The following is a 22,653-nucleotide window of genomic DNA, read 5'->3' as shown; positions in this document are numbered from 1 at the left end:
GATCAGCCCCTGAGTGCTCATTGTTTCTGTTACGTGATGAATAACAAGAACCAAAAGAAATGTGCCTACCTTCCTTTGGAGAAAAAGAATCAAATTCTCCCATATTTAAACTAAGAATAATAAGCCTGGAATCGTGTTTTGTTTTTTTTTTTATTTTAACTCTAGTACTTATTGCCCCAATGGCTGATGTTCTGGCTGTCCCCAGTGCTACTGTGGGGTTTCATAGCTGGCATTTCCAGTTTCTAGTGGCCCACTTTGTGCAGCGCCTGTCAACCCAGCACCTATCAACCCTCCTAAAGTCAGCCCAGAGGATATGTCCTGTTTATGAAGTCATGGAGATGACTCTAGACCAGAAGTTCTCCAGGATGATTTAGCCCCTGCCCCCAACCTGGGCACCTTTGTCAATTTTCAGTTGTCACAACTGCAGTAGAGTATGACTGACAACTAGTGGGGAGAGGCTAGAGATGCTGCTAACCATCTTCCCATGCACAGGTAGCCCCCCACAACAAAGAATTTTCTAGCTCAAAATGTCAGTAGTGCCAAGGTTGGGAAATTCTGCTCTGGAATCATTAAATACTCACTAGCCCTAAACTTGCTACATTTCGGAAATAATCCCATACTGACTCTGGGCTGTTGTAACCTCAAGCATGGATCTTTCTCCCTGTGTGATTGGTGCCAGCTGCCAGCCTGAGAGGGAGCAAACAGCCCTTATCTAAACACCTGTCACTCAGGCCTGGACTAATGGGAGGACAGATCTGCTGAGGGAGAACAGACTGAGCATCTCCTTTAACCAAAGTAAACAGAATCCAACTGCAAATAAACAGAACTTGGCTCCACTAAAGGAAGGTTACATTTTAAGCACTTTGATCATGGCTGAAATTAAGTAGACCACCAACATTTTACTGTCAAATATCCCCATCAGTTAGACAGAGAAACCTCCAGCAGCAGGACTTGTTAATGGCTACGCCAGGCCTGTGTCCTACCATGATATCAGGGGGACAGAGGATCCAGGTGTGAACTTCCGGCTCTAAGCCAGTGTGGCACCAAGCCACAATTTAGGTTGCATTAGTAATAGTAACTGCTCTGCTATGTGTTGCCATGTAACAAACAATACAAAAGAATAAGGATTTACACAGCAGTGATTTATTATTTCCCATGCTACTGTGGGTTGTCTGGACCAACTGGGAGGTTCTTCTGCTAAATATGGTGTTGGTTGGAAGTCATTTGTGGGACTGCATTCAGCTTCGAGTTCAGCTGGGACTAAAACATCCAAAATAACCTGCTCATACCTGGCCCTTGGTACTAGCTATCACATGGGGTGCCTTGTTGTCATCCACATGACATTCTGTGTATGTAGTCTCCTCATTCAGTAGTCAAGCTAGGGCTTCCGTATAACACAGTGGCTGGCTTCCAAAAGAGCAAAGCAGAAGCTGCCAGGATTTTAAAAGCTAGACCCAGAACTGGTATATGATCACTTCTGCTGTATCCTATTAGCCAAAATATATCAAGAGGCCAGCCTAGATTCAAGGGGCAGTGAAACAGATCCTACCTTTTTGATGAGAGGATCAGTTTGTGTGTAAAGGGCTGGGAAGACTTGCAGGCAGCACCTTTTGGAGGCAATCTATCACAGCAGCTCAATAACCTGCCTGTATAATAAATTATACAGAGTGAAGTCCACACTTTCCATGGACTTGCCTTCATAAAGAAGATTCCTTTTATTTCCTTCACACAGGAGTCTTGGTTTTAAATGAGACCATGACCTGAAAGACCTCCTTCACAGACAAAAATCAGGGCACCTCTTTGACAGGCCTCAGTAGCTCTTGGGGCCTCAATTTCCTCATCTGTAAAATAAGGATAGCCTGGAGGGGTGTTCTAGAGCCCTAAACCTCAAAGGAAAGGCCTTCCTGTGGGTGATCTAGTTTGTAACTATCACCAGAAGATAAAATTATTTCCCACAGGATTTTCCAAAGGGCCAGGGTTAGGAAGATAAAATCAATAGTTCACAAATGCGCTTCCACTTTTTAGAGGTATATTATGGACGCCTAGCTTGTTCATACCTACATAAAGCCTCCTTTGAATTTTAACTCCCCAATTTTTTTCTCTTGCTTATAGCCTGCCACCTGGGCAAAGTGCCCCCACTACAAAGAGCTACATACATCAACTTTTTCATAACTCAAAGAGAACAGTCAGCCAAATCAGAAAGTTTCATGCAGGTTTTGAGATAGAAAAGGCTGGATGCCAGGACCGAGAAGTCAGAACACCCCACAAAATAATAATAATAATGATGATGATGATGATATCAACATTCATAGGTATCATTATTTATATGTAGAATATGGAGGAGTCAAGATTTGGAGGCAGGTCTAGGATCTGGGTTCAAATCCTGGTGTTACCATCTCCAGCTGTGCACCCTCCATAGGGCACTTTTGTAGGTTCTCAATGAGATCATGTGAGTGAGTGCAGGGCCGAGGCCCAGCCCATAGAACGCCCACACCCAAGGCCAGCTGTCTTCATCATGATATTTATGTTCAGGTGCAGAAACTGCAGCCGGGAAAACAATAAGCTCTCTGTGTAGCAAGGCTGCTCACTCTTCACCCCCCAGAAGAGCAGGTGTCAGAGAAAGAACTCAGAGCAGGCATGTGTCCATTTCCTGTAAACATTTCACGAGGCGATCTTGAGTACACCTCCCAGTACCCCTGAGGTTATTTTGAAGAAGACACAGTCTTGGAGGTGTAGATAACTTGCCTCAGAACAGACAACCGAGATGAAGCAGAGCTGGAATTAACATCGGGTGGCCCTGGTGGGACAAAAGCTCGATGTAAATAGAAGAGTCAGCCCACGTGTCCGCATCCAATGAAGTGAACGTGGGAAATGCAAGGTCACCCATTTGACCTTCGTCGTTAACCTCAGTTTCTTCATCTGTAAAATAGAGGGATTGAAACTTGAAGTCTAAATTTCCATGAATCCGTGATTTTGGGTTTAGCAATATGATAGTATTACTTTAGTGTTTCAATCTGTGTTTTCTTTAAGTATTGTTTTAAAGTCACATTTTTCAAGTTTTGTGCTTCTCAGAAGTCCAGATTTCTTGTTAAGTCATAGTGGTTGAGAAATCTCAAAATTATTAAAAAATATACTGGGGGGGTGAGCTGGGTGTTCCAAATAATGTGAACATAAACTAGCATAGCTGGAGCCTAAATTTTCAAAAAAAATAATGAACCAAGAAATAATATCTAGCCCTTTCAAATAAATACATATATAAATATATGCTGAAATCTCAGAATACCATTTACTCTAAGAATGTAAGCCATTGTCCCCAACATAATGTAAGTTTGAGGATTGAGGACTTTGGTGGTAAACTCTATTCTATATCTCTATGATTTAAATAAAGAATAAGAAAACAGAATTTCATTTTTAATTGGTCTTAACTTCTTTTTTTCTCTTTCCACCTTCCTTTCTTGACTTGGGTTATACTTTGGACTCACCAAGGCGATTTTGTCACCATGCAAGTTGGCCAACCAGTGATTTAATTCTCAATCCTGCCAGTGGATAATATGGGTTATACGTGGAGGAAAAGATGGTGAGAGAGAGAGATTTCAAAAAGGAGGCTTGTCACTTAGTTAATACATAATGTAACAGAAAAGATATAAAGAAATTATTCATGGGCTTGCTGGTTTAAGAATAATTCAAGTTCTACACAGAGCTTCAAATTAACTGGTGAAATTATCTTTATCTACTGTTGTATTTTAGTTGCTTTTCTTCTATTGAAGTCAAAAGGAAAACATAACCTTCCTTCCGGGGAGAAAGAATAAAACTCTGTTCTTGCTTTCTTTATCAGTTTTGGCACTGTTTTTTGACAGCAATTTATGGGAATAACATAGATAGCCTTTTTATTCATGCACCAGATTCAATATCCCACCACAGGAATAGTTTCAATTCAAATGTGATCACGCTAAGAAAACAAAAACTTAATGTGGGTGAATATAACTCTATAGAACTGAGTTCTCCCTAGGACTGTACGTGTACCCTTCATTCAGTCCAGAAATCAGCAGTATGTTAGAGTCATTAATCTTAGAGGAAGAAATATAAACCAGGTGGTAAAGCTCCTTACATCAACTAGAACATTAAAAAGATGGTTAATTAACCACCCAGAGTGTCTACAAACACTGCTCAACATTAACCTTGGCTCTTGCCAAACCCAGTTCCAGAACAAAGAATGGCTATTTGTGGCATCTCAGATTTTCAGCATACTTGTGTTAGCAACTTATAATATTTTTTAAATGAGAAGAAATTTCTAGAATTCTGAGAGCCTGAGGACATTTATTATGTATGACACCCACAATGACATCCACAAGCCTCATTCCTCAAAGATTCAATAGAGTGTTGTCAAGGGGCTCCCAGTTTCTCAGGTCAGGCCTTGTTGCAAATATTTCCTCATGAGCTCCTCCTCCTATGAACAACTGAGTGCACACTATGGGTTAAGCACTTTACAAGTATGATTTATAGTCACTGTTATAAAGATCCTGTGAGCTGGGTCCCGTCATCATCTTTATTTTACATATGAGGAAACTGAGGCAGAGGGCATCATGTAGGTTGGCCGGGTTTGTAGTAGGTAGCGTGGCCACATCTAAGCGTAGTCAGTCATACGGCCAGACTGTCTCCCCATCAGTGGAAACAACTTTAACAAGCACATTAACTCACAAACACGTAAAAGAAGATGACTCTATTTGGTCTTGAGTTCATTCAAATCTGAACTCAGCCATCCAGAGTGACCTTGTGAAACACACAAATGCTGCACCTGCTAATCATCACACTCCCTCCAAAGCAACACCCATTGGTCTGTATAACTGCATACTGACTGCACTGTTTTGACCAAATCAGCCTAACACGTAAGCTTATTTAAAAAAAAAAAAAAAACAAAGTTAAATTCAACCTAATAAATAAACTAATTAGGAAGAAAGGAGAAGTTGAGCTCTCCATTTGATTCTATTGATTAGATCTTGAACTACATTGAAGGGTTGCTTGAGTTGTTGGACACATTCCTTTGTGTGGTGAGTGAATGAGTTTGTGTTTTCATAAAACTCGCCTGTCACAGCAGTCAAAACTGTGTGCAGTGTAGACACAACTTACAAAGTGTTCCGAGAACTGATTAGAGTCAAAAGCTCTTTCAAATCTATTGAGTCCCAGAGGTGCCATGTAAATATAAATTTTAATTTTACTTATTTATTGACTTCATATCTTTCCCTTTGCCAGAGGACTTGAAGTGTTTTTGCAATTTACAATACCTTGAAAAATAAAACACGTAGGGCTAAAACAAAAGGGCTCGTCTATAGCAGAGGCCCTCAAAGTGTTGCCAGCTGTTGGTGTCAGCATCTCCTGGGTGCTTGATGGAAACGCATATTCTCAGCCCCTTCCAGGCCTATTGAATCACTCTAGGGTAGGGGTCCAGCAATCAGTGCTTCAACAAACCCTTGAGGGGATTCTGATGCTCGCTTAACTTTCTGTTTCATTGCCCTGAAGGAACAGAAAGAGGGTCAGCACCAGGAGCCCCAAATAAACCTTTGACTTGCAGTGTGTACTGAACAGAAGGTCCTAAGGACTTTTCATTGTGCTTTGACTAATATTATGTCTTAAATAAAGTTCTTTTGTGTGTTTTTAATAGCCCCTTTTAATCTCTGGCGATTCAAGCATTGAGTTTAAGTCAGACGGACCTGGGTGAATAGTCAGCAGCAGGTGGATAAAGGTGGATTACCATCGAGTAATTTAATTTAAACTAGCAGAATACCTGCAATCCAAAATGGTCAGTCTAGTTACACTAGTCAGCTTTACAAATAAATTGGATCAATGATGTAGTGAGTAAATTGTTTCCTTTGGGAATTAGCTATAACAATCCAAAGCACTCAAATCCGTTGAACGTAAATTATTTTATTCAAGTAGCCCAGAAATACTGGAGCAGCCTTACAAGATTGAGAAGATTGTCTCAGCCAAACAAAATATGCCCTAAGAAGAAAGGAATGGCATGCCCCTGCCATCCCTGATTGGTGTCAGGGCAAGCTGTCTGAGACATGTTGGACAGGAGACTGACACAGAACTTCCCAGAAGGGTACTCTTTAGTTATAAGCATTTCTCCTTCTGTCCTAGCATGGAAGGTTCCATCTTGCATCTGCCCCAGATCGTGGCTCTAAAGAAGAAATACAAGGCTTACCTCTACATAGATGAAGCTCACAGCATTGGTGCCGTGGGCCCAACTGGCCGGGGTGTCACGGAATTCTTTGGAATAGACCCCAGCAATGTTGACGTGCTCATGGGCACATTCACCAAAAGCTTTGGAGCTTCAGGAGGTTACATCGCTGGAAGCAAGGTAAGAGAGGGACTCCTTATGTCTGTTTAAAGTCTGGACACCCTGGGGATGCGGTCTGTAGGTCTTCTCTGAATTCTGTGAAAGCTTCAGTTCAGTTCCCACACTGGGCTGATCACTGCAGCCTAGCCATGGTGGGCTCACTGCCAGGCAAGGTCCAGCATGTCAAAGAGCACCCCCCCACCACCACCGATAGTGAAGAGAAGCGTGAGGAGTCAGTTATGATAAAACGGCAACTCTAGCAGTGTACGCAAGGTACAAAGGCAAAGGATGATGAACTCCACAGGGTAGAAGTTTGGCACCTTTTCTTTTTCTGAATGTCAGTCTTGTACTCAAATGATGGGGGATTAGGTTTCACAGAGACGGAATAATGCATCTCAAGGGGATGTTATGAGAACTACGAGTAGAGCGGTTTTTGTGGCATGAAAAACACAAAGCAGAAAATAGCAACAGTAAACAAACGTCAGATATTAGGGAGCTGATCCTGGGCTACAAGTTGTGGGTGTTAAGAGTTTTAACCAAAACCGTGGCAGGATCAGGAATGTACTTTTAAGATATTTTCTCTGCAAAATAATTCTTTTCCACGATGTTGAATAAGCCAGAGGTCCAATCTTGCCATCCCATATAGTTATCTATATGGCTTAAAAATTCGGATCGGATGGGATTAGACTGCTAAGTGAGTGCTGGCCCTGTCATTCTAGTGCCAATATCACCGAGGGGGGTGTGAATGTAAACCACATGCAATGTTTGAGAGAAAACTAAAAAGAAGAGGGAGGGAAGGACAAAAAGAAAATCAAATATTCAAACCTAGATTCGAGGGATAACGGAGCCAGCTGCCTGCCCCATTCTATGACAGCCTTATCCAAATGCCGACTGCTATCGCAGACACCCGTACTCCTGTCCCAGAGAGACTATGTGACAGTGGTGTTAGCGCCACCTAGGACAGCACAGCAGGGCCAGAAGAGAGCATGCAGGTGGCATCAACAGCTTACCTAAAATTCCCAATTCCTTACCCATCGTGACCAGCAGGAACAAGAGCTCAGACTCCCGGTAAACCAGTTAGACAAATCAGGGCGTGCAGTAGAAAACAGTCCTGTCACTGAAAGCCAGTGATTTAAAACAACAGATTTAATTTTGGCCACTTGCCCTGCCATGAGACACACAGATGCTTAAAATGTTCAAAGTTTTAAGTGGTCTTCACCCTTCAATAAGCACTGCTTTCTTCCAGGCTCAAAGCATTGTTTTCCATCTTCCCTCCCCCAGCCTGTGGGAATTAGCTGGGTAATGCTAAAAACATAGAGAATGCCCAGGATCTTACAAAATTCAGCTAAATCTGGTCAGGGGTCAAATGTGCCCTTCCTAGGTTGTCGAAGCAGTGGGATCAGAGGGTCTCAAATTTAGGAGCTCCCTTATCCAGGCTACGTTGCTTTGTGAGCTCGTGGTTTTGTGATTACTTTAGCAGCAGTTCTGAGCTACACATTTTTTAACCAAGTGTAATTCTGTTTCCTGGACCAAAGGCACCTGAATAAACCGAAGCAAGCAGATCCTTGAAATGTCATCAAACGTGGTAGATGTCACATCTTTCTCCTTAGGGTTCCTTCATTGGATACCCACTTTGCACAAAAGCTCATGACTGGCTGAAGTAAGGACCAGCAGCTCACTGGGGTTCTGTCTTACACTCCCCATCCCGAAGCCAGTTGGAGTATTTTAAAAGTGAAGGTGATCTTGTCTACATAACTTCTACTACTGAGCAATGGGGGAAATTATTATTATTTACATTAATCAAGGTGCAGAAAAAGTATGTGCATCTGCTCATTTTCTTGCCCTTTAAAACACTCATTCTGTGCATATTTGGGTCCAGAGGGCTGTCCCATGCATTCTTCCTCCTCCTTTCTCTTCTCCCCACCCCTTCTCCTCCCCAGCTCAGTCTCTGAGATCACCACTAGATGGCAGCAAGAATTAGAGAGTGTTTGGCAGAGGCCCATTCCCCATACTGAGATACGCTGCCCTAATGCAGCAAGATGCAAAACCTGGAAAACAGGGCAGTTTTCAAGACCTCGAGGGCAAGGAGATAGAAGCGCACTTGAGAAAGTGCATGTATGTGTCATTCCCTGATTATTTAAAAATCTGTCAGATACACCTTTATCTAGAATGGTTTTGGTGAGACTGTGATAAACCCAGATATACTGGCTTCTTTCCAACCTCATGAGCCCATGATTTAATAGAACTTATGTATCTGCTCCTCTGTATATTTAATTTTTAAATTATGTGTAGTTTCAATTTAAACCACATATTGCGTTCTCCTGAACTTTAGGTAATTTTGTGAAAATTTTTCACTTTGAATCTGTTTTAAACTATGATTTTTTAACTGAAAGGAGATAGGATTAAAAATAGTAAAGATTTTGGCTTGAAAAAAATGTTCCACTTATCTGATTAAATAATTAAGTACAGTTTTCAGAGTTTCAAAGTTTATATATATATTACATATTAAATGTATAAATAGATATATATTGCATATATACATATATACATCCTGGATATTTTGCAGTATATATCTCAATGGGGGGGGGGTACTGCAAAATTTTCAGGATTATAAACTAATGGATACAAAACAACAAAATTAACTATAAAAAATATTAAAGTGCACACACTCAGACTTGACATTTTTCTGAAACTCTAAATATTTCAATTTCACTATGTTCATATTGAGATTTGAAAATAGTCACTTGGGTTCAAAAATCTAGAAAACTTTAAAAGCATCTGACTCTTAATTCTCTTTTTAAATGATGTTAATATTGATGTACAGGAACTATATTCTCAATAACAGTGTCTAGGAGGATGTAAAACTCTTTGTGGAATGGGTCAAGGTCAGAACATTAGATATTAGCAACCAGATGAGTCATGTAAAAGAAATATATTTGTAAACAAACAAGGGGAGAAAAAATTGGTTTGGTGCTGAGATACTATCACAGAGAGTAAAAGGTTTTGTTTTGGCCTCAGCCTTTCCCTCACAAAATGCCCTGCAAATTCATCTCTGCTAATTAGTTTACTGCCAGGATATGAATCCCTCTCCCCACCTCAGGGAAACTACCAAAACAGTCACTCGAGAGCAAGCAAGATTTGCTATTTTGCTCACTTTGAATTTGGAGCTGCTATAGATGTACTGTGAACAGCCCAATTTGAAGAATTCTGTCCTTTCAAGACCTTTCAAGTGAAATACCATATAATTTCTCTCCACCTATCAGCGCTCCATGCCATGAATGGATTCTTTGAAGAAAGCGTGAGCTGATGGGACTAGGTTTTTTTGTTTTTATTGTTTTAAATTTTTATTTATCCAGTTGCTGAGAAGATGTTGTGAACACTCCAGACTCCAATTTTTCTCCAGGCATGGATCCTGTGTCCTCTCGCATGTCTGTCACTAACCACTGGTTTCCACAGCCTCCACAGGCTGACCAGACACTCTCAAATGAATGACCCAAAGGTAGCCCTCATGACTGATAGCTTTCAGGGCTCAAGTCTGGAGGAGGGAGGCAGCCAAATTTGGGACGAGCGTTAGCCCCAGCAGCCTACAGGCCAGGCAAAGGAAGGTCCCTTGCAGAAGCCAGCTCTGCCCTGCACACCTGGCCCTGGCTGTCTTTAACAGCCCTTTGAAGTAAATAGAGGTCATGGAATGAGCATCAAGATGTTTATTCTAAGAGCCTCCTGTCTGATTTCCTCCCAAGAAGCCACCATTGCCCTTGAACTCCAGGACTATGGGTAGAGAAAATAATCAGGGTTTTGAACTTATAAATGGACTTGGAAACCTCAGTACAAAGGGACCTCTAACCCACCCTGAGGGAAGACACAACCCAGACTCACTTTGCAAAAGACCAAAGACAACTCTTAATTCATGGCTCATGGTGCCCAATGGGGGAAGGAAAGGAGACAATCGGTAACCAGGATTCAAGACTTTCCTCGATGCTCTTCAAAAGTTACCCAAAGCGTCCCACTTTCTGAACCACACAAGCAAATTAGCCCCTGTCCACAAACCCAAACCCTGAAAGAAATCAAACCCAATCCAAAAAAAATAAAATAAGATGTGGACAAGACATTCTTCATTTTAAGAGGAAGTAATGCTGCAAGATGAGGTATTTATCCAAGCTAAGAATGCTTGTGACCTTGACTTTATAAAATTTCTCAATTTGTGAAGGAAAATTGAAAATTGGGGACATTGGGAAGAGCCCTTTTAGGAATTAAAGAAAGCTTTGTCTTGTTTCCTTATCTAACCTTTGTCAGCGATGTTCCCCAGGCTGAGACTATTGCTACACTTCCTCTTAAGAATGCACCTTAGTACCCCCTAAACACTGCAGGACCCCCCATCCGTCCCCAGTCTCTGAATCCCCTCTGCTTTCCATTAGTCTATCAGTATTTACCAGGCCCCTGCTGAGCACCCGCCACTGTGGATTTTAAGAGAAGTATGGAACTCCATCCCTGCTCTCAAGGAAGTTTCAGTCCCTTTGAAGAACTGAGTAATAGACATGAAATATTTTGAGACTGGTGTGATTCAATTGTGGTTTAGTACTGTGTAGACTTCAGTATACCAGAAATCCCCCCACCCAACACACACACACCCCAAAATGAGGAAAATGTCTGTGGATTAGGGAAAGCATCACAGGGTAAGTAGCAGTCGAGTTGTTCTCCTGGACTGCCCTCACCCCACGCCAAGGCTGCTCTCTTTCTGGTCTGGAGAAGTAATATAATGTGGTGCTTAAAGTGGGGACTGTGGAGCTGGATTCTTTGGGTCCAAATCTTTGTTTTATTGCCTTTTGTGAATAATTTTCTGAACCTCTCTGTGAATCAGTTATCCTATTTACAAAATGGGGATAAAAATAGTACCTACCTCATAAAGTTGCTGTGACACTTAAATGAGTTAATACAGGCAAGGTTCTAAAAATGGAGCTTCAAGCAGCGGCTGGATATCAGCTAGGGTACCAGCTTCTGGCCCCACTGTCTCTTCAAAATCACTCAATCTGTCATCAAGTTTGGGTACTCCTTTAAAGTGCCTTTCTCTTTTTCTTTCTTTTCACTCCTAAGGCTATCACCCCAGTAAGGGTGGAGGAAGAGTTGGGCTGAAAATCTTTGTTCTGATGTCTGGGTCTAGCAGTGTGTGGTTACGTTGCCTTACAACATTAGTCTGCTAAATGTGGGGGCAGTCCAAGGAGTTACTGTGTTTTGGTCCCTCCTCCCACCTTATACTCCTGGTTCTAAGAATCTTTGAATTGGCAGTCCACTAGCAATAATCACCAACCGCATCAGATATTCACTATGTGCCAGACACTGTTCTGAGCACCATGTGTGTATTAACTCATTTCCTCTCCCAGTGACTCCGAGGTCGGTATTACTATTATCTCGTTTGTCAGAGAAGCAAACTCAGGCAGAGAGAGATTTAGTAACTTGCCCATGTCACATAGCAATGAGTGTCAAAGCCAGTACTGAACCCAAGCCATGGGTTCCAGAGCCTGTGCTATGACTCCTGGATCACACCTCCCCTCAAGGGACAGCCCTCCTCACCTTGTCTCAGAAGCACTTGTTCTTCCTCACTCCCAATTGACTCCTCCATTCTTTGCCCATATGATGCCATCCTTACTCCCAGCATTAGCACATGCCCGTGCCTTTCCCCTCCTCTGCCTCTATCCAAATCTACCCAACCCTCGTGGCCAGATCACCCCCAGGAAACGCCCCTTTCCTCACACAGGTCCACATGAGCCTCCAACATGTGATTTCTGTTGACCTACCCACTCTCTCCTACCGGGCTCCCCCAACATCTTGTGGGGAGGTATTTGCTCTCAACAGAAAAAGAAAATCCCTGCTCTGCTCACTGAGAGTGCTGAACTTAGAGCTGTGAAGGACAGCCTGGCTGCAGCTGCTCTGGGGAATGACCGCTGCTCTCTGAGGTGCCCCAGACCCTGCAGCGAGAACTTCCAGGATGCTCTGTGGCCAGTGCCTCAAGTCAGGCCATCATTATGCACATCATTGTCAAATATGGGGAAAACTCACCCAGCTCTTCTTATGAGATCCACCAAACAAAAGAATAGACAGAAATGTTATTTTATTTTATTATTTTAGGGCTTGGGCATCGGTATTTTTTTATTTTATTTTATTTTTTTTTTAGTTTTTTTCATTCAAAATATTTTAACATTTACTTATACATGTGTGTGGGGTACAGTATCTTGTTTTCAATACATGCATATACTGCACAATTATTCACTTAGGGTAGATAGCATAGCTTTGTATCCATTTGTCCACCACTTTCTCTGTAACATTTTTTTAAACTTTTAATTATATACATGGATAATGGATAGCCTGACAGCCCCTTTCTATCCTCCTTCCCCTCTTGGACTCACGCATACATCTAGGACAGAGCCAGAGCAAGTACTTGGTACATATTTTCTAGAAGGAAGGAAGGAAGGAATTAGAAATAAAGAGGGAAAAAAAGATGCAACGGAGAGTTTGAAATGAAGAGAGGGGGAGAGAGAGAGCCAGAGTAGAAGGAAGGAAGAAGGAAGGAAGCCAGAAGGAAGGGAAGAGACAAACGAAAGGAATAAACAGCTTGAAGTGAGGAGAAGAGAGGAAGTCAGTAAAGGAGGATGAGTGGAAGAGCGGTTTAGAATAAAAGACACGTTGGTGGAGGCGGGAAAGACAGTCCAGAGCCGCTGGTTCCCCCCGTGGGTCGGGGAGAGGCATTGCATCATTGACTTACCTTCCCCACCACCTGTGAGACAGGCCACCCACGTGACTGAGGCAGATGAGCTGTGAACGATTAAAATGCTTGTAAACAACCATGCTCACACATACACCAGGAGTGCAGGGAAAGTGAAGGACAGGGCACAGTGCCAGGATCGGAGATGGGAATGGATGTGACCCATGAAGGAGGTTAGAAGGATACGGACCTCCCGAAGCAGAGGATCTTGATTCCCAAGAGCTCTTCCCAATTCACCTTCCTGAGGAACAAGCAGAGAAGATCCCTAAGTCGGATTCTGAGCTGTGACATTATTTTAAAGAGAAGATGGCTGACCCTCTCAAGACCCCACTGCTAAAGCAGAGTTGTTATCAGCCCATTAGCTTTTTGCAGGACACCCGGAGAGGCACAGACCGTGAGCCAACAGATGGTCTGTGCAGCCAGGCCTGAGCACATGCAGATGCCAGCTGAGACCCTCCCCATTGTGGCACTGAGTTATTGGAGCTACTTAAGGCTCTTAGCAAACTTACCTGGGAACTTATGTTTGGCCTCAGGAGTCAGGCACACAGGCAAAAAATTATTTCTACCACTAAAGACCAGCATTTTGTAGGGGCTCAGCACTCCAAAGAATGTTACACAAAATTTCCAATAGTTCTCTACTGCCCAAGGCATAACCAGAATTTATATGGTCTTAATGTACACTCTGGTTTAATTTCCTGCTCACCTCTACTCAACCTGTCCTCTGCTGTCCTCCAGACATACTGTATCAGTTAGCTATTGCTGTGTAACAGATCACTCGAAAACTTAGTGTTAAAATCACCACTATTTAATTAGCTTACAATTCTGCACATCAGCAATGTGGGCAGGGCTCAGCTGGGCAGTTTTTGGTCTCAGCTGGGCTTGCTCTTGTGTGACAGTCAGTTGCTGAGTCATCTGGGCACTGGTGGGTCTGGGATGGCTTCAGCTGGGATGCACTTGTTGACTTCACATAGCTCTCATCTTCCAGCAGAGTAGCTCTGGCTTGTTCAACATGGCAGCTGGAGAGGGTTCTGACACAACAAAAGCACTCAAGGTTTCTTGAGGCATAGGCTCAGCACTAACACACCATCACTTCTGCCACATTGTACTGGTCAAAGCAAGTCACCGGGCCAGCCCAGATTCACCTACCTCTTGATGAAAGGAGCTGCAAGTTTGGATTGCAAAGATGCACGAGTACAGGGAGAACAAGAACCACAGCCATTTTCTGCAAACTATCTATCATGCATGGCTTCTGCTTTCTTGCCTTCATGCTGCTATTCAACTTCTCCCTCCTGCCACCCCCTCTGTCCAAATTTTCTTTCTCTCCTTATGTCTTCATTCTTCAAGGCTTAATCAATTCCATCTCCTCACTGGAACCTTCCCTATCGACTCCAGCTAGCAGTACCTTCTCTTTTCCTCTGCATTTTGTAGCCTTGTTACAGATACTAGTTTACATGTACTGTTACTTTTCCTACCATTACTTTTCCTTGAGCAAGAACCACATTCTGTATTCCTTGGACACTCTCGAATATTTAGTCAGGGCTTGCGTGTAGTAGGCACTCAATGAATGTTTTAGAAATCATTTTCCTTCACACATCTGGCTCTGCCTTACAGACTTCAACTCCAAACTTGCAGCATTCCACTTTTGTGTAGCTTCTAGGTTTGAGGGAAAGATTAACAAGAAGAGAATAGAAAAAAATAAACAGTTTGGTGATTGCCATTGAAAGTCAGATCACATTCATCTCTTGACCTGCGGGAATCAAATGTCTTTTGCTATGTTGGGAGGTGGGAATGGGATAAATGTGATTCTCACTACTGGTACTGAGATTTATTTGCCTTCTCTTTGGTTTTCCCCCTTTATTTAAGGAAATTGTGGATCATTTACGGGTTCACTCACATAGTGCTGCTTATGCTACATCCATGAGCCCCCCGATAGCAGAGCAAATCATCAGATCATTGAAATTAATCATGGGACTGGATGGGACCATGCAAGGTAAGAGGGACTGCAGAGACAACTCCCATCAACTCCTCTCCTAGGCCTCTGTCTCCCTTCTGCCCCATCAATCTCCCCCATTGTCAAATATACACTTTGTCTTACATAACCCAATTTGTAAATCAACCATGTGATATATGTACTGGAACTGCTGTCAGCACACACACACACACACACACACACACACACACACACACACAGACACACACACACACAGACACAGACACACACACACACGCACATACACGCACACACACGAATCCTTTATTCAAGCAAAAAAATCTTTCCAAATCACCTCTTAATGTGATGTGACTAGCAAATTTGGATAATTTTGTGTGATTAATTTTGTTAAAATGAAGTAAACATTTTGTGAGTATGTTTGCCTGTGCTTGCTTGGAGCTGTCACTTGTGTTTGCCTGAAGCCAACGTAGTTAATTTAATTTTTTTTTTTCATTTTATAGTCTATGTTGATTCTTTTTATTTTATTTTTAATATTAAATTATTATTTTTTCAATATTGTAGGGTTTATAGCATATATAAGTAAAATACATTATAACAATAGAATAAAGGCTGGGAAAGTTAATAGAACACAACTTTCAGAGCTTTATGCTATTCATGAATCGGTATACTGTCACTTAAAAGTGGACTGTAGAAAGTTAAAGTTTTATGCTATAGATCCCAATGCAACAACTAAAATAACAAAGCAACCACTAACATTAAAGAAGAAAAGAAAAAAGTCAACAAAAGGTGAAACTGAATAATAAAAATACTCCAAAAAAGGCAAAGAAAGAGAAAGTAACAAAACACAGATAGAACAAATAACAGGATGATAGACTTAAACCTTACAATGACCTATTATTTAATGTTTTATTTTAAAGGCAGATTTCGTTTAAATGTTTCCTTTTAAAAAAATCAAAAAGACTAAGACCATAGAAAATGTGTTCTTTGACCACAATAACAGACGGAAACATAGAATATTCACAAATGTGTGGAATTAAACAACACTCTCCTAAATAAACAGTGGGTAAAAAATCACAGGGAAATTAGAGAGTACTTTGAGATTAAGGTCAAAGTGCAACATATCAAAATTTATAGGATGCAGGGCTCATGCAGTGCTTAGAGGAGAATTTATATTTGTAAACACCTATATTAAAAATAAGAAAAATCTCCAAACAATAATGTAAACTTCTACCTTAAGAAAATAGAAAAAGTAGAGCAAACTAAACCAAAAGCACATATAAGTAGGAAATAACAAAAATTACAAGGGAAATATATGAAACAGGGAATTAAAAAACAATATAGAAAGTCAACAAAACCAAAAGTTAATTCTTTAAAAAGATCAACAAAATTTGCAAACCTTTATCTAGACTGATTGAGGAAAAAGGGAGAAGACTGAAATTACTAAAATCCGAAATACAGTAGGGGCATTATCACATTGTCACTATGGCTTTTTGTGATCATAAGATTTTAGTTTCTTTCTCTTTCTCATTTGCATTTTTGTTCTACCAGTGGGTTTTGTTCTTTCTTGTGTATTCATGGTAGTGATTATCATTTTTCAGATTGCAAATGCAAGACTTCCTTGAGGATTTCTTGCAGGGCTGGTCCTGTGGTAGTGAACTACCACAGCTTTTGTTTGTCTGGAAAATACATTAGTTTTCTCTCGTTTCTGAAGGGTAGCCTTGCTGGGTATAGTATTCTTAGCTGGCAGTTTCTTTCTTTTAGTATTTTGAATATATCATCCCGTTTTCTTCTGGCCTGTAGAGTTTCTTTGAGAAATCTGCTCTTAGTCTGATAGGGGCTCCCTTATAGGTGACTTGATGCTTTTCTCTGGCTTTTTTTAAGATTCTGTCTTTGTCTTTGAGCTTTGCCAGTTTGACTACAATGTGTTTTGGAGAGGATCTTTTTGGGTTGAATCTGTTTGGGGATCTTGAAGCTTCCTAGATCTGAATGTCCGTGTCTCTCCCTATACCTGGGAAGTTTTCTGTTATTATTTCATTGAATAGGTTTTCCATGCCTTCTCCTTTCTCCTTCTTTTCTGGAACACCCATGATTCAAATGTTTGTGTGCTTAACATTGTTTGCTAGCTCTTTTAGATTTTCTTCCCTTTTAAAAAATACTTTTTTTCCTTTTTTGTCTGCCTGGGTTATTTCCAAAAGACTATCTTCGAGGTCGTAAATTCTTTTGTCTGCTTCCTCTAGCCTGCTGCTTAAGCTATTGGTTGTATTTTTTATCTTGTTGAGTGAATATTTCAGTTTCATGAGTTCTGCTACATTGTTTTTTAAGGTATTAATCTCTTTGTAAATTTTCTCCTTCATATCCTGGATTTTTTTCTCATTTTATTATGTTGTCTAACTGAGTCTTTTCATATCTCAGTAAGTTTCCTTAAGGTTTGTTGCTTGGAATTCCCTTTTGGTCATTTCAAGGATTTCCTGCTCTATAGGGTCTGATATTTGAGAATTACTGTATTCTTTTCATGATATCATATTTTCTTGGGTTTTCATATTTCTAGTATCTCTACACTGATGTCTGGCCATCTGTTACAGCAGTTGCTTCTTCTGTTACTCTGGAGTAGGCTTTGAGGAGCAAGACATCCTCTTCTTTTTCTGGTGACTCTCCTTCTGTCAATGCAGTCAAGCATCAGGCAGGCAACTTGCAGAGTGGCTATGGCTGCTACTGTGGCATTGAGCTTTTGCAGCAGCTGTGGCTATGAGAGTGGCTATGGTGGGCTACTCACACACAGAAGTGGTGTTTTCAGCATGCTGTCCTACCTACTTCCAGGCAGAGGGGACTTCCCTGAGCTCTTGCCTAGGACCCTGGGCATGCTTTCTTGCCTGCTTCCAAGTGGAGGGGGCTGCGGCTCTCAGCTCTTGCCTGGGACCCCGGGTGTGCTCTCCTGCTTGCTTCCAGGTGGGGGGAGCTGTGGCCCTTGGCTCCTTGCCTAGGACCTCCCCTTTTAAAAAAAAAAAAAAACAGTCAGGAGTTAGGCAGAAGAAAGCCACCACTGGACACTTAAGGATATATGGACAAAACATACAATAACTTTCCAGTCATTTCTTTCCCTATGGGATGCCACAGCCAAGGCGTGCTACTTTGCTCAAACCAAATGAACTTACTCTTTTTGAAAAATTGTTTCATCAGTGTGTCTTGGAACTCTCCTATCTTTCAGATGTAGTTTTTGGAGCTTCTACTACATGTTACACAGTGGTGGGGATAAAGTTATAAATAAGGCAGGGCTTGCTGCCAGGCGAGATAGTGAGTGCATGTAAGGAAATAGCAAGCTATATTGGCCCCAAAACTAGCCATTGGCTAACAATCCATGTGCCCCACCCCACTTCCCAGCTGATGTGAAGCCTTATGCTGTTTAGTGCAAGCTTACAAGGCTACTATTTCAGTAGCAGTACGGGGAGAACCATCCTTTTTCAGTATTATTAAAGCAGAATAATTTATGCACATACAAATTTTGCCAGAAGCCTACTATATAAAACAGATAAGAACAAGGCTGGTCTGGTTGAAGTAATGTCTCCACCTACATCTATACTGATAGCCCTAGTGATTGCTGGGACACTGGTTTGAAAACTCACAAGATAAACCTTTTTAACTAAAGCAGGAAAATGGTCTGCGGGATGATTTTTTTTTTCCTTCCATATAAAATGCAGTGATTGGTTGGTCTATAAGGTCCCTTACAGGTTTGTCTTTTGGGTTTTATGATTCTACATATTATTTAATGGCCTTTTGGAAAAGGAAATGAGAATCTAATCTAGGGAGGCCTCATGGTACAAGACTGAAGGTGGATGCCTGGATTTGACTCCTAGGATACTACTTATTTGCTGTGTGGCTTTTAGCAAGTGACTTATCTGTTCAACCCTGAGCAAATTACTTAACTTCTCAGTGCTTCAGTTCTTCCAGCTATAAAATGAGGAAAATAATATTTATGATTCAAGTTTTTGTGAGAATTAGGTAAATTAATCCATGTAAAATACTTAAGATTGTGTCCGAAAAAATTATTAGTGAGCATTACATAGTTGTTTGCTATTGTTATTTGCAATTGTTCCTGAGGTGTTCAAGAAGCATTTTAAACAATTTCTCAGGGATGCTGTAGGGAGAATTCTTATGATGGAAGTGAAGTAGAACTAGATGTTCTCCAAGGTGCTGAATTAGTCAGGATAAGCTAGGTTATGCCACCATAACAAATAAACTCTGAAAACATCGGTGGCTTAACAGAACTTTATTTCTTGCTTATACCAAGTCTAATATAATCCATTCAGCTCCCTGCACAGTTCTCTTCCATAAGGGCAGTGACTTCCCATGGGGGCAGTTCTTCTAGCTGGAGGCTTGGCCATCTCAACACATAACTTCCATGGTCAGTGAGGTAGAAAGAGAGTTTCAGCCTGGAAGTGACACTTTTACTTTGCCTATAGTCCATTGGTCAAAACTAGTCACATGGCCATGCCCAGAAAAAGAGGAGGCAGTAAATTAAGGGATATGGATATTGAATAAGCAGGTATCTTTCAGCCTTTTAAAACTGAAACTATAGAAAGCTGTATCCATACCTACATGGGCTGTCAGGTTGTATGAAGAAACTGATCTGAAACCACTGGCTTCCCACAAAGCCATATTAATCTTCTTCTTGAACTCCAAGCATTTCTTAATGAAAAAGCAATTATTTGAGATTTAAGCAAAATAAAAGTTGAGTGAATTGTCTCAATGACCAAAATTATCCTCTGGTCTTATTTTAAAGAAGAGTAACTAGGAAAAAGTTATTCTGCAAATTAGCCCATGTCTCAACAAGGATTGTCACTAATTTCTTAAACCCTTTAATGTATATGTTATCAGAATCAGTTGATTGATTTACATGTACGCAACTTTGTAACCATTTCCTTCCCTCCTCTGGATTGGTTTTGCCTCTTCATCACAGAGTTCTTTATCTCTACTCACAATTAAAGATCTGCAGATCTTTACATCTAAGAATAAAATCATTTGTCCTTCAACAGTCATCTGTCATCAGTTTTTCTTCCCCTGAGGTGGGAGATATTTTTCTTGGTTCTCTCTTTTACTCTTATAACTAAAGAATTTTTTAAATCTCAGTTAAAGTTTCTCACATTACTCCTCTTTGTGTATTCAGAGAAAAAACAGAGAAAGAGACGATGCTGTGTGTATGGTCTGTTTTCTTATAGCAAAATAGAAGAACCAGGGAGAAAGATAGGATGGTTTATTTTCAAAGAAATGAACAAAGGAAAGTAATAGAAAAGAAAACTGGCAGAATCATCAGCCAAGTTTCAGGTGGTTCTGCCTGATGTCTTTTGAAGAATTCAAAGGCACACAGTGGATGATCACACTGGCCCCATTTACAACAATGCCTGCTTTAAATAAAATGCATAGGACAGGTTGGGAATATTGCATTGGCTCATCCCTTTCTGCAGAGATAGACTGACTCTCAGGGTAAAGTTGCCCAAAGCTCAAAGGGATGCACTGTGTCATGATAGAGCTGCCTTCCAGGATCTGAGAAAGAAGAGCCTGGCTCTGAGCCTTCATCTTCAGCCCACTTGGCTGCAACTGTGATCAGAGCCTTTCAAGGCTTTGTTTCGGGTTGAGTTTGGAGAGTGGTTGGCCAGATCTGTTCCTTGATGAATGTCTTCCACTTTAATCTGCAATGCAAAGCCATACGCTTCAAAGAAAGGCAAGCTACAGGAATAAGGTCAGTGTTCCTTTGATGCCAGGGTTCAAAGATGAAATAGCAGTCCCAGTGAAATGACAATGTTTATGTACAAACAGCCACCTTCACTCTGCAGCAAGGCTGCTCACAGTATTAATGCACACAGGCATAGGGGCTGCAGGCCAGACATGCATTCCATATGCATGGAGGCCCTTTTAATCTCCTGGCCTGTCACTCCATGCAGTGCAGTGAGCCCAAAGTGGAGATTTGATTTCTCCATCTTAATAAATGTTGGGTGGTCCCCTAGCCAAACCAATGCAGTAAGCCCCTTAAGGGCAAGAAATATGTCTTGTATTAATTTGGTGTTCCTCTGAGTGTCAAACTCAGTGCTCAGCTTAATAAATATGTCATGACACAACTTCCATCTTGCCAGTCTGCTTGATTTCAGGTCAGTGTTTATGCTGATAAGATCATGGTGATGTTTATCTCACAGGACTGGGAGCTGGAAATCAGTTCCACACCAGTTGTAGCAGTTGAAGGGATCACTCAGTAATTGAGGTTAGTCTTGGAGAGGTCCAGAGAGATTGTGGCTCAGTCATTTTCTTCATCTACACATGGCACAAGCGGCCACAGGAGAGTGAGCCCAAACTGCACTGACTCCCCTAAAGAAAGCACTGTCAATAGCCATCTTATCTTGTGTAAATCTTTAATGCATGTTTTTCAATTAATCAGTCAATATTCTTTTTGAATTCCCAATTTTGTCGCTGCCTCTCTGCACCCCCTTACCCTTCTCAGAGTAAATAAGAGGTTGTATTGCATAGATGATTAGGGGGTGGGCTCTGCAACCGGACTGCGTGGGGCCCGGTGCCTGGCCCGCCATTTGTTTCATGACTGTCAAGTCACTTGTCCTGTCTTAGCCTCAGTTCCTTCATTGTAAATAGAGGTTGTCAGGAGGATTAAATGATGTCATATAGATAACAAACTTAGCATGATACTCAGTACATAGCAAACACTCAGAATACTATTATTTTTAACTCATCTGCTTTCTTCCCTTCCTTCTCCAAATTTTCCAACAGCTTTTACCCATCTTGGAATTCTTCCTTTCTCTCAGACCTTGTGCCTACAGCCCTTCCTTTAACAGCCTTTCCTGCAGCCTTTCCTGCAGCCCTTCCTTTAACAGGTATCCAGAAGCTGGTCCCTTCCCCAACCTCCACCACTACCTCCATCACCTCTCACCTGGAACAGCGTCTGGAATATTCTCCCTTCTGCCCTTGCTTTTGTATGGCTTGTTCTTCATACAGAAACCAAAATCACCTTTTAAGAAAAAACAAGGGAAAAAAAAGCAACTCACAGTCTCCCCCACTCAGAATGTTCCACTGGCCTTGCAACTTACTGAGTGTCAAGTTCAGACTGTGGCCTTCAAGCCTTCTCTGATATGATCTTTCATATCTCCCACCACTTTTCCCCTCCCTCAGTCTACTCCAGGCAGCTGGCATCCTTGCTCTTCCTCGAACCCAGAGAGGAGCTGTCACTGAGAGGCCTTTGCACTTGCTGGGCCCTCTGGAGCTGCTCTTTGACTACCTCTCTCCACCCCCCCCCCCATATCTCTGCTCAAAATCAGCCTTCTTAGGGGAGCAGCTCTGTCCTAAATGATATACCCTCCTGTCGCTATCATTCTCCTCCCCTTGCTTTAATCCTTACAGCACCAATGAGTACCTGGCAAATTATATGTATATCTGCTTCTTGTCTGTTTCCTCTCACTAGAATGTAAACCCCAGGAGAACAAGCATCTCATCTACTTTATTTATTACACAGAAGACAGTGCCTGGCAACCATAGGTTCTCAACACACATTTATTGAAAGAATTCTTCTCTCTTTCTCTCTGATCTCCTTTACATCTCTGGGCTTGATTCTTT

General features: G+C 41.5%; 1 protein-coding gene across 1 annotated transcript in view; it reads left to right on the top strand.

Annotated features, from left to right (window-relative positions):
- Positions 1-22,653, top strand: part of SPTLC3 (serine palmitoyltransferase long chain base subunit 3) — a 169,956-nt gene that overhangs the window by 117,994 nt on the left and 29,309 nt on the right. Inside the window, exons 8-9 of the mRNA XM_063077770.1 lie at positions 6,139-6,358; positions 14,958-15,084. Coding sequence (XP_062933840.1) covers positions 6,139-6,358; positions 14,958-15,084 — 347 coding nt within the window. The remainder of the gene's footprint in view (positions 1-6,138; positions 6,359-14,957; positions 15,085-22,653) is intronic.

Source organism: Cynocephalus volans, chromosome 1, assembly GCF_027409185.1.
Source record: "Cynocephalus volans isolate mCynVol1 chromosome 1, mCynVol1.pri, whole genome shotgun sequence".
Lineage (NCBI taxonomy): Eukaryota > Metazoa > Chordata > Mammalia > Dermoptera > Cynocephalidae > Cynocephalus > Cynocephalus volans.
Note: the sequence above shows the minus strand (reverse complement) of the source record. Positions and strands in the feature narration are given on the sequence as shown.